The sequence below is a fragment of the Camellia sinensis genome, chromosome 8 (assembly GCF_055761805.1).
Source record: "Camellia sinensis isolate YWXY chromosome 8, ASM5576180v1, whole genome shotgun sequence".
NCBI classification, from domain to species: Eukaryota; Viridiplantae; Streptophyta; class Magnoliopsida; order Ericales; family Theaceae; genus Camellia; species Camellia sinensis.
Genome location: NC_138968.1, coordinates 106,653,079 through 106,666,058, shown reverse-complemented (window position 1 = coordinate 106,666,058; position 12,980 = coordinate 106,653,079). Strand labels below are relative to the sequence as shown.

Here is a 12,980-nt window from a genome sequence, read left to right as displayed (position 1 = left end):
GGAGAAGAAAGAGGATGTACTCCATTGAATTAAGTTGGCCGAAGTGTCTAGGGTGAAAGTCCCGAAAACTACGAGTACATATGGGTGTCGATTCCCGCGGATGAAAGATCCGTAAAATGACAAATATAAGTGATTATATGATGGCTATATTGGTTAGAGACTCATTAAGTTGTATCCTCAGTTTGGTTGTCTGAACGAAATGAAAGTGACTCATGAATTAAGATAAAATGGATCGAAATATAAGTTTGGCATAGTATGATCTTACAAAAGAGTTATAAATGATTTTATCACGGGCATTGTATGTGTATGTTACACTTATTTCTTTGTTAAGATTCATATATTACGTTAGATTATTTCTACTAGGGGTGAGCATGGTCTGGATTGGTCCGGATTGAGAGAAAACCAGGACCAATCCGTTATCTACGGTTCCTGAAAAATTAAAACCAATCCAATCCGTTTAAATTGTGGAACCAATCCGAACCAATCCGTTGAAACACGGATTGGATCGGTTTAGGACCACGGATTTAAATAATTAATACATATATACACAAGTCTATTCATTTATCAATTCAAACAATACCCAAGACTAAAATTCAAACAAGATCTTAGTAACACCCAAGACTGAAATTCAAAGCCAAATTGCAAAACTGAAATGCAAAATGGATTATTGAAATCCATTTATCTTAGTACTTCGAAACTCTTGCTCTCCTAATAGTACGAAAATTCCACAAAATTGATTATAAATTTTAGAATGCTATGATTCGTGGAACTCAAAACTCAACACCAAGAACAAGCCCACAAATCCAAATCCTAGAATTAGCTAGAATAAAGAAAATATTTCCAAAACCCAGAACCCAGAAGTGTCGGTTTAGGATTATCAAAACTTAAAACACAGCATAAGAATCAAACAACTACATGAATCCAGAGACCTAGCTTGAGCTGAAGTACACATAAAATTGCAAAATTGCTAATAGAACCCTAAACCCAGAAAAAACAAAAACCCATAAATCAAAAGCAAGAAATCCATGAACAGTTACATCAAGAAAAGAACAGATTCCAATAAAGCTCTCAACTTTTTCTCAAGAAAAAACACCATCACCACTGAAAACAGAGGGAAGAAGAAAATAGAAGGATAAAAATAGAAAACAGAAAAAATAAAAATAAAATCTCTTACTTACATTTAAAGAATCCATTGTAGATGACATGAAAGAGAGAGAGGAGCAGCACACCGATGGATGATCTGGGAACAAAGGAACAAAAATAGTGTCACCGAGAGAGAGAGAGAGAGAGAGAGAGAGAGAGAGAGAGAGAGAGAGACCGAGAGAAAGAGAGACGGGCAGCACATCGATCTGATCTGAGATGGATGAGAGTGTGAGATGAGAAAGAGAAGAGAGAGAGAGAGACACCATCGACAGAGAGATAGATGAGATGAGAGTGAGAGTGAGAGTGAGAGACAATGAACTGAATGAGGCATGAATGAGTGAGGCGTGAATTAGGTTACATTTTAGTTTTTATAGGAGACAAGAAATTATATTGTGTCGGAAGGTACATAGTATAAATATAGATTATTTCTAGATGGTCCGGATCGGTTCCAATTCGGAACCGTGAGGTTCAATCCGGAACCCATCTGTGGCCTACGGATTTTGAAATTTCCAATCCGGAACCGAATCACGAATTCAAAAAACCAATCCAAACCTATCGAATTGGACTGGATCGGATTGGATTACGGATTTTACGGATTCCTTACTCAGTCCTAATTTCTACTGGGCTTTGACTCACCCTACTTAGGGAAAACGATTTTCAGGTACTAATGATACGCCTCCGCCAAGATAGTAGCTTTGGAAGAGTTGGAGTAAGAGCTTCTTTGTTGTATTTTTTTTTTTATATATATATATAACCTAGGGCTTTAAATGTATTGAACCGAAAGTCCACTTTTGTGTAGCCAAGAACTATCTTGGGAAGTTGTAAGCTTTTAGGGTATTTCTTACCTGTTTAACTTTCATACTTTTCTGTTATTTGTAACATATGCTATATATTTAGGACCAGGCATTATGAATGTGTACTACATTTGTTTTCCTTTTGTAATCCCAATTAGATTTAATGAAAGATAATTACTTTATTATTATTGTCATTTACAAATGTTGTGAAGGGATTATGGTAATTATTTTGAGGTGTTACATAAGTAGGTAAAGAAGAATTTATGAATAAATGCCTCTTAAATCTTTGAATCTGCTTGGTTTTGAATTTTTCAAAAATAATTTTGTAACTTTCAATTTATATTTTGGGAATTTTAGTGATTTTTTTTAATATTTAAATCATTTTTTTGTATTTTTTAAATCTACTTAATTTAGATACATTAAAAAAGTATAAAATTTGTAAAAGAGCTTTTTAAAATTCATTAAATGCAAAAGAAAAATATAAAAATTTAGTATTATTTTGCATTTATTAAAATGTTTAAACCTTTATCCACAATATTGGGTATTTATTAAAATATTTAAACCATCATTCACAATATTGTATCTTTTAAAATAAAAAAATTAAAATATAGTTCTAAAATTTAAAAAAAAAAATTTAAATTTAAAAACTATTTTTTAAAAAATTTAAAACCAAACAAAGTGTCTTTTGTAAGAAAAAATTATTGGTTAGGTTTGAGACGTTACGTAACCATGTTTTAAACCAATTATAAATTTTTATGTCTTTTCATATTCTTCAATCACTTAATATAAAATTATAAATCTCAATTCACTAATTACAAGACATGTAAAGCATCACAAAACGCTACCCCATAACCAATAATGTGAGTGTTTGAGAAGTAGGTTTTTATGTAAGTTGTCGTAGGATATTATTAAATAAAAAAATTTTGAAATTTGAGAAGATAGTTAGTTTTTTTATGGTTAGATGTGATATTTGTGAGAGAAAAAATGAAATAATTATAGAATTAAATGTGATATTTTATTTTAATTTATTTTTTTTTATTTTACAAAAAGTTTATCTTTTAATTAAAAAAAAAAAAAAAAAAAACCCCAACACACAAAGTTCACCAAAAACTTCTTTGAAAGGGTTTCAAAAATAGAAAGGTGAAAGATCTGAACCGTCGATCAACCCATCCCGATCCAGTCACACCTTAGCTTGTACTCTTGGCGCCTTTTGTCAGGAAGGCTCACGTCAGTTCTCTTGTACGTTTCTTCGGGTGAAAGCAAAGAGAAATTATGGTAGTGTTTGGTAGAGTTTTGTAAATGTGATTTGAGAGTATGAGTTGTATTTTGAGTTTGTGTGTTGTGGAATTATGATTTGAGTGTAGAAAATTTGTTTGGTAAAGAGTTTTGAAAATAGTTTTGGAAAAGAGGTTTGATTTGAGTGGGAAATTATTGATGTGACATTTGATATGTGATACAAAAATTTACAACTCATAACTAAACATACAATTCAAAATTATTTTAAAGCACATAAAAAATTTAAAAATTTTCAGAAAATATTTGTCCCGGATTATATAAATCAATTGCAAAAAAAAAAAAAAAAAAAAAAAAAAAAAAAAAATCTGGAACCAGCCGGACATCCGGTTGGTCTACCGGGTGGTCATCCGGGTGGTCTACCGGGTGGTCATCCGGGTGGACAAAAAAGGCGCCTGTGCATCAGAGTTCTCTCTGCAGAGTGTAGAAAATTAATTTGAAAACGAAACCAAACATGATACTCCAACACACAGGTAGAAAACTAATTTCAGAGCACAACCAAACAGAGCCTATAGTTTGCTCCACGACAAATTCAAACGATTCTCCGACCTACATTTTACAATAATGATTTAGATCACTAAAAAATACATTACTAATAATACTGATGCATTGAAAATGATAAAAAAAAGAAATAAGGTATAGAAAGTGTGCGGGGTTTATTGTCACATCATTAATGCTTCTTTTAGTAGTCCATTTCTAGTACCCCAAGTATTTTTCTACATTTTATTGATTAAAATTATCACTTTTTGTCTCTTACGAAAAAACAACATAACAAATGACATGATTGAAATAAGTGTATTTTTTGATTTTTTATAAAATACGAGTTGAGTTTGGATTGGATTTAAAGTGATGTATTAGAGAGGTGATGTGATTTAAATAATATGATGTGACTTAAATAGGATAGTGACTTTTTAAATTTTTAACTTTTTTTAAACATGCCAAACCAACCCTTATATTGTCTTAGCAATGCCCCTTACGCTTGCTTTGTCAAGTTAGTAAAAAGTCAATTTTTGACTTTTTCAGTCAAAAAAGTTAACTTTTTTACCCAAGTCACTACTCAAAAAACTAACTTTTTTGACTAAAAAAGTCAAAAACTAACTTTTTACTAACTTCTCAAAGCACCACTAAATAACTTCTCGAAAGCAAAGCACCCGTAACTAACTTATCCCATTTTCTACAAAAATAATCCTATATTTAGGGGTTGATTGAGATGATTTAAATAAGTGTATTTTTTGACTTTTTATGAAATATGAGTTGAATTTGAAGTGATGTATTAGAAAAGTGATGTGATTTAAATAAGATGATATGACTTAAATAGGATAATGACTTTTTGACTTTTTGACTTTTTTATAAACATGTCAAACCAAGCCTTAGTAATTAATGTGCTAATTAATATATTAATGATGGCATAACATTAGTTGCTACATTAATATATAGATGGATTTTATAATAATGACATAACATTAATTGATACACTAAGATATATATATATATATTAATTGGTACATGTAGCATTACCGTAATTTTTATAATTCATTACCGTAATTTTTATAAAGAATTATACTACAGACCTCAAATAAATTATTAAATTTTTTATCAAACCTCTCACATGAGTGTGAGACTTACACATGTGATTTGTGCGAATGAGTGTGAGACTTACACATGTGATTTGTGTGAATCTCACACTCATATAAAAAATTTGATAAAAAATTTAATAATTTATGTTTTCGTTTGACAATGACCTTTTTAGTTAGTTTTTTGAATTTTTAAATTTTTTTTTCCTAAAATTTTTTGTTCGTTTGGTATTTTTAATTAATTTTTTAACTTTAAAATAGGAATTTTTTTTAATCTTTTTATAATATTTTTTGACTTTTTTTATCCTTTTATAATTTTTTACCCTAACATGTTTACCAAACAACCCCTATTTGTATCCATAACATTTTCTTTTCTTTTATAAATGCTAAAAACTGTTTCTGTTTCCCGCCTCGAAGCTTCAAGCTAACAGCACCGCCCCCAACAACCATTCTCTCTCTCTCTCTCTCTCTCTCTCTCTAAATATCTGTCTCCGCCTTATACGACGACACTTACACCACACCCCGTAACCGTAGACAGTTAGTTCTGACTCTCTCTCTCTCTCTCCCTCTCTCTCATCACACATTTCTCGCTCGCTCGCTATATAGATATATATATATATATATATAAATTGATCAGAGATCGAGTTTGTGGGGGCAATTGTGGAAACCAGAGAGCGAGAAAGAGAAATGAAGGGTTCGGTTTGTGTATATTTTGTTTTTCCTTTCCTTCTTCTCTGTTCTTTGGGTTCAGCGACTCTTCGCATACCATCAAACGCGAGGCTTCCGTCGCTTCAGGGTGAGAAGTTGATCAGAGAGCTCAATTTGTTTCCAAAGGAGTCCATCAACATCATCGATCCCAATGATGTCTCTGCTGCGCCCGTCGCTCCCAGGATCGTCGAGAAGCGTTTCAAATTTCCCAATTTCGTCGACCCCGACGTTTCCGCCGAAGACTTGGGTCACCATGCCGGCTACTACACGATTCAGCATTCTCATGCTGCTAGGTTTTTTCAAATCCCTCCAATTTCGATTTTTGTTACTCATTTTTATGTCAATTTGTTTGTATATATACTATACTATACTAGTGGTGTGTGGTGTGCTATTAGAGGTTACAAATTTTGATCTCAATCTGAATTTGGATTTCAGTAGTTATAGGAGGTTTTGATCTGGGCAATTGGAAAGGAAAAAAAAAAAAAGTGACATCTACCTCAATTTTGGCCTTCCCTTTTAGATATAGATATGTATATAGAAAGGAAATTGAAATAGAGAAAGACTCAAACAATTGCAAGAGCCATGCACATGTTATTTTAGAATGGTCAGTTGAACCCTAGGAGGTGCAGAGGCTCTGGCACTATGTGCTATGCTACCTCATTTTGGTTGAATTTCTTTGATTTATCTGAAATTTGTGAATTTAACTTGACTATTTTTTTTTTTTTTTCTTTTTTTTTTTCCTTCTATTGAAATGGCTTGTTTTGATAGAGAATTGATTGTCTTAACATTTTTCCATTTCAAATCAAGTGTTTGAGCAAGGTGTATGTATTTCATGGAAATAAATTTAAATGTTTATTGTACAAGGTAATTAGAATGAAGATTATGGGAACTCAAGAGATTTTATAAATTATTCATCTGTGCCAGCAGTGTTGATTTATATGAATGTATACGTGTTTATGTATAGTTCGAGTTATATCTGGATTTTTGTGGATAGGTTTTTATACTAAGGCTTGAGCATATAGTGAGTCACCTAGAAAATTGTTTCAGATAAATTTTCATATCAAGTAATTTTGTCGTAATTTGACAGGTGAAAAGTTAGTGAACTGCTGAGCTTTTTAAATTTTCTATTGCTATTTACAAGTACAATGGTATGCATATAACCATGCATTTTTTTGTTGTTGTAATGAAATGAAAATTTTACTAATAATATGGATGATTCATGTGTACTATGGGTCACGTGCAGGGGCGTGGCTACGTGCAACACAATGTGTTCAGTTGAACCCACTGAACTTTGATAATTTTTTAATACCTATGTGGTCTTCGTAAAATTTTGGAAAGGTTTCATAAATTGACACGCCTAAAATTATTAGAAGAAGCAAACATGGAGTCAATTTTTTTAAAAACATAACTTGGTTGAGAAATAATACTCGGATGATTATATATTTTTACCAGATTTTGTTTATCACTTGATATGACATGCTCACAATAGGTGTTTAATGGAATTCATGTGGGACTCATTGTACCAATGACTATGAGTGTGTCATTTCAACAAATAAACAAAATGTGAGAAGAAAATGTAGTAAGCCTAATAGTATTGTCTAGTTGAAAGCTACTCTTCCTTGTCAGCACGTGATGCTTACTTGTTTACAAGTTTGAATTTTGCTTTCCCCACTAATATTCTTGTAGATAGTGTATCATGTGGACATTGATTTTGATAGGGTTTTGTAGAACTAAAAGTGTGATGACTATGATGATTATTTGTTAATTGACCCCACTAAATTTGTCACATGGATGTCCACTCGTTGATGAACAACATTGTTGGTTGTGTTATATATGTTTTGTTGTATTTGTAGCTCGGTAGCTCTCTATTGCTTAAATTACTGAAGTTTCGCAGCCCCTAGGGCTGTTATTAGTGTTGGAAGCGGGACACTTATTATGTTATGTTTCAACTTGATATTTTTGTTATCTTATTGTTTTCCAGCTTATTCCTGTGAATATTGCTTGTTTGTTTCTTTCATAATTATGCTAATAAATCATGTTTGTGTTTGTAGGATGTTCTACTTTTTCTTTGAGTCACGCAACAGCAAGAAAGACCCTGTTGTTATTTGGTTGACTGGAGGGCCAGGATGTAGCAGTGAGTTGGCTATGTTCTATGAAAATGGGCCTTTCAATATAGCAAAAAACTTGTCTCTTGTATGGAATGAACATGGGTGGGACAAGGTACTGTTTCCAGAGAAATTGATAGCAATTGGAAGCTTACATTGGTTTAGTATCGTGTGGTAGTTGTTTGAATTTTTTATTCCTTCTTCCCTTACATACATGTAGTTATGTAGATGCGGTATGTGTTAAGCTAAAAAAGGCTTTTAGCATGCATTTTATTTTATTTATTTAATTCGCTATTGTGATATTTGTTAAATATCAATTCTTTGTTAATTTTATCCCCATGAATTTTTATGCGAAAGTAAAGCAATTACCCAATTTCTTTCTTCAAGTTAAATAGAATGAATTGAACACTGGCCACAAAAAAAGTTACATTAAAAAGCTATTTGCATGTTATTGAGAGTTTTTTGGGTATGTTATTGAGAGTTGATTGAACATTGCTTAGTTTTTCTTGTTCACAATTGTTATATCAGTTAGCAACTTTCTCTTTTAAGGCAATTGGTTTGCTGAGGATCTTAGATATCGGTGATGTTAATTTCAAATATTTCGGATTAGGTAGATTATTTACATTAAATGGTTTTGTTGTTGCATTATTTGGTAGTTCCCCTCTCCATACTCCTATTTTATTTCTTGACATGTAGCATGAAAAAACTGGAACTCTTCATTTGGGCTTGTTCATATGCATAGCATTACACGTGGTAATCATCATGAATCTCAGTTTTTGTTTAATCCATCTACATATTCTTCTCCTCCATGGCTGTCAACTTGCAAATTGAAGCAATTTTCTTTGCTTACTGTTTGGTTTTAATCGGAGCATGTAACTCAAACCAGTAATTAAGGTCATAATTGTGTGTAGTATGAAGTCTATTGTGATTTTGGAGCAAGTATACACTATGGGATCTTGCATGATGCTAGAGTAACCAAATTACCATCTCAAATCCTTTGTATGCAGTCTAATAACTGTTCAGGCCCCCTTTGTTTGCCTTCTTCATCTGTTGGAATTTCCTTTTTTTTTTAAAAAAAAAAAATCCTAAAAAATATCCTTGGAACCCTTAGCATATGTCTCCTGACGGTTTAGCTGGTATCTTCATTTGAAGGTGTTTTTTTTTTTTTATCAAAATATTATTATGTGTTATGTGCAATTTATCAAACACAACAAGCAATCACTTTTGTTTTATATGCTTCCTATTACTGAACACACGTGTGTAGCTTGATTGAGTTGATTGACATTAATTGAGTGTAATTGGCTGTTCAAACTTTCGTTGTAGAACTGTTGCTAAGTCCATCTTTTTTCCTTTTTTATCTTAATAAATATATTTTTGGTCAAAGGATATTTAGTGATTACTTCTGTGAAAAAACTGAACATAACTGCTATGACAATTTTGCAGGCATCAAACCTTCTGTATGTGGATCAACCCATTGGGACTGGCTTTAGTTATAGTTCTGATAAACGTGACATTCGACACAATGAAGAAGGTGTCAGTAATGACTTGTATGATTTCTTGCAGGTGAGTTTATTCAACCTTCAAAAACTGTGTCTGAGCAACAAATTTCACTGTATTCTCTCCAAACCACTGATTATTACTCATAAATAATGTGTAGGCTGAAATTTTGAAGATTTGATTTTCACTTGAACTAAATGTCAATTGTTTTAGTTTGCAACCTTTGGATACTTCTTATATTTGCATATTTAAAAAATAAAAAATTGTTTCATTTTGCTTTGCTGCACAGATTTCAAGGTTCATTCTCTACACAACTTCACCATTCAATTTCATGGGATAGTTTCCTAATAGATTTTTCTTAGGCATTTTATTTTGCCTTAATTAACTTGATTCCCTTGTTTGAAACATTATTTAATGATTTTATATTTTGTGTTGATGCTGAGATAGAGAAGATGATAGGAAAAACTAAATGTGTAGGATAAATTAGATGTGTATGGAAAGAGATGCAATTATGATTGACGCTGGTTCATTTGAATGACATTAGGCCTTCTTTGCGGAGCACCCCCAGTTTGCAAAGAATGACTTTTACATAACTGGAGAGTCATATGCTGGGCACTATATACCAGCTTTTGCTGCTCGAGTCCACCAAGGAAACAAAGCTAAAGAGGGAATTCACATAAACCTGAAGGTATGCCCTGAGTTGTACCAATTTCGGCATTGTGAAGTGTCATTATAAGTTATAACCCAATGCTGAAACTCGTCTGGCTTGAACAGGGATTTGCCATTGGTAATGGGCTTACTAATCCTGAAATTCAGTACAGAGCATACACAGATTATGCATTGGACATGGGGATTATTAAGAAATCTGATTATGATCGTATCAACAAGGTGCTTCCTGTCTGTGAAATGGCAATAAAGCTTTGTGGTAATGTCCCATTTGATATTGCTCTTATTTATATTTTGTGGTAGGAGTTTGCTCCCTTCTCTCTTCCCATGCCACGACCCTTCCCCTTTATTTCAAGGTTTCTCTTCTGCTTATTTCTTTCCTAAGTTGGTTCATATGCTTGTTACAAATCTGGATCGCGATATCTGACTTTTGGGTTATCTCTCTGGTCTGTTCTGAAGTTCTGACTATTTTGTTTCAGGAACTGATGGTACAATCTCTTGTGTGGCTTCATACTTTGTTTGCAATACCATATTCAGTAGCATCATGTTGATTGCCGGTAACGTTAATGTAAGAAAACTGACAACCTCCCCCATCATTAGTTATCTAGTAACATCTTACACTGCTTTCTAAACCATTTTCCACATACTTCCAAATTGTTGCATTCATGATCTTTAGTTCTTGTTTAGAGGAAAACCTGTCTTCTCAATCCTGATTAAGAATGCAGTTTCTTTCAATAACGAGTTTTTTCTTTGTCTTCCAGAGATGTCTCTAAAAAGACAATGAGTATGAATTATTGAGCAAAACACAAAGAATAATTTTAAATTTGATTATTGTTAATTTTGTCACCTGCAGTACTATGACATCAGAAAGAAGTGTGATGGCAACCTTTGCTATGACTTCTCGAACATGGAGGAATTTCTGAAGCAGAAAAATGTTAGGGAAGCTCTTGGAGTCGGGGACATAAACTTTGTTTCTTGTAGCCCTACTGTGTATCAGGCTATGCTTGTGGACTGGATGAGGAACCTCGAAGTTGGCATACCTGCTCTCCTCCAGGATGGAATCAAGTTACTTGTATATGCTGGGGAATATGATCTTATCTGCAACTGGCTTGGTAAGTCTTTTTGGGGTCAATTTTCAGAAACAAACTCTTCTCGAGTGCTGTAACTATGGTCTCGGCCAACATATCATAGAAAAATGTCCTTATCTCGGAATGAAATTCTGTTGAGCAGGCAACTCAAGATGGGTGCATGCCATGGAATGGGCTGGTCAGAAAGAGTTTGTAGCATCTCCTGAAGTTCCTTTTGAAGTTGATGGTTCTGAAGCGGGAGTGTTGAAGAGCCATGGGCCTCTCAGTTTCCTCAAGGTCTCTCTCTCTCTCTCTTAATATTTTGAGGTTCTCCGTATCAATTAAGTGAACTGAACCCAAAATTTTATCTAATAGATAATAGGTCAAATGGTTTTAAAATTGAATCAAACTATTGATTCACGTGCATTCCTTCCTCAGGCCCCCTTAATTTCTGTATTGACTGAAATCGTTGACTCGTGTATCATTTTGGCTCCCCCTAACCTTGAATCTGGTCCGCCATTGTATATAGAGTTTCGATTCAAACCACTAATACACCATCACTAAAAGTGGCACTAATTACGTGGTAGTGTAAGGAAAAAAAACAAAACAAAGGCCAAACTATCACATCAGTGTGGGGTCCACATCTCGCCATGTCATTAGTGGTCTATTTAATAGTGTTAAATTAGTGGTATGAATAATTTTTGTTGTATATCTACAGTTGGTGATTTTTTATGACAACATTTTTGCATGGTCATGTGTTGTGACAACCAGGTCCACGATGCGGGTCATATGGTTCCAATGGATCAGCCTAAAGCTTCACTGCAGATGCTAAAGAGGTGGACTCAGGGCTCACTTTCGGGAGCCACTGCTGAACCAGAAAACTTGGTGTCTTCAATGTGATTTCTAAAAATGTGGCAGGGTTTTATTTGATATGTGTTTGTAAATATGTGTCAAACAACAAGATCTTGGCTTCTTGCTGGTGTTTTTCAAAATCCTGAAGATCTCAATAAAATATGAAAACGAACATCCATAGGGTTTGTCTATGCACACATTGTTTTCTTTCTCTGTGAAATTGTAGTGTTTACTATATGATCTGTGTGATATTTCCCTCTTACCCGGTTATATATGGTGGATTGTGAAATGACTTCATTGAGAAACTAACACAGATAAAATTTTGAAAATAATATAAACTTCTGACTTGCTCACTAAGCATAGTTCCTAGAAATTTTGAAGAAAAGGAAATTGTTCAGAAACAAATTAAGGGTTGGTTTGGCATAAACTAAGGCCAAGTTTGGCATGAGACAAAAAAGACAAAAAGTCAAAAAGTCACTATCCTATTTAAATCACATCATCTTATTTAAGTCACATCACCTCTCTAACACATCACTTCAAACCCAACCCAAACCCAACCCATATTTCATAAAAAGTCAAAAAGTGCACTTATTTAGTCTTCCCAAACTAGGCCTAAATAATACAAAAAGTTAAAAAGTGACTATCCTATTTAAGTCACATCATCTTATTTAAATCACATCACCTCTCTAACATATCACATCAAACTCAATCCAAACCCAATCCATATAAGCCAATAAGTCAAAAAGTACATTTTTTTAGAACATCCCAAACCAACCCTAAGTCTTTAGACCAGTAAAATGTGTAAAATATATATATATATATATTTTTTTTTTTTTTAAAATGTTTGGGAGCTCTAGAAAATGAACTATAATAGCTCTAATGTGTGTGTGGACTCCATCTGATATGATGTTTTAGTCTTTTTTTTAAAATTTTTCACATCATTAGAGCTCAATTAGAATTCTACTTTTAGGGGATGAATCACTATTGTTTTTTTTTTTTAAACAACCATTTATATGGATTCCCTGAGATTTAGCTCATATCACAAACGCATATTTTAATTGGTTTACATAAAAGTGTAAGAAAATATCATATAAATGAAAAGAAAATAAAAAATGATTGTAAATTAATATAATTTTTTTTAGAATTCTACCCTTTGCTAGTGAAGAAGACAATATTTCAAAAAGAGCCAAGTTTTTGTCTAATTCATAACGTAGACATAATGATTTTGATTCATTTATTTTGTAAACTTACACGTATGAATCACTTGAAAAATTATAAAAT

The 12,980-nt window shown here is 32.9% G+C and overlaps 1 protein-coding gene across 1 annotated transcript; it reads left to right on the top strand.

Moving 5' to 3' along the window:
• Window positions 1-5,189: 5,189 nt before the first annotated feature.
• SCPL49 (SERINE CARBOXYPEPTIDASE-LIKE 49) lies at window positions 5,190-11,890 on the top strand. Its single transcript, XM_028246075.2, has 9 exons — window positions 5,190-5,805; window positions 7,564-7,732; window positions 9,061-9,180; window positions 9,659-9,802; window positions 9,889-10,039; window positions 10,260-10,348; window positions 10,634-10,892; window positions 11,011-11,144; window positions 11,619-11,890. The coding sequence occupies exons 1-9, from the start codon at window positions 5,492-5,494 to the stop codon at window positions 11,745-11,747; spliced, it is 1,509 nt and encodes a 502-aa protein (XP_028101876.2). The 5' UTR covers window positions 5,190-5,491; the 3' UTR covers window positions 11,748-11,890.
• Window positions 11,891-12,980: the final 1,090 nt, after the last annotated feature.

Excerpts from the sequence above, each read along its gene's own strand:
- SCPL49 (XM_028246075.2), top strand. The coding sequence starts at position 5,492 with ATGAAGGGTTCGGTTTGTGTATATTTTGTTTTTCCTTTCCTTCTTCTC. Across the intron at positions 5,806-7,563 it reads CAGCATTCTCATGCTGCTAG|GATGTTCTACTTTTTCTTTG; the intron begins GTTTTTTCAAAT and ends TTGTGTTTGTAG. Across the intron at positions 7,733-9,060 it reads ATGAACATGGGTGGGACAAG|GCATCAAACCTTCTGTATGT; the intron begins GTACTGTTTCCA and ends ACAATTTTGCAG.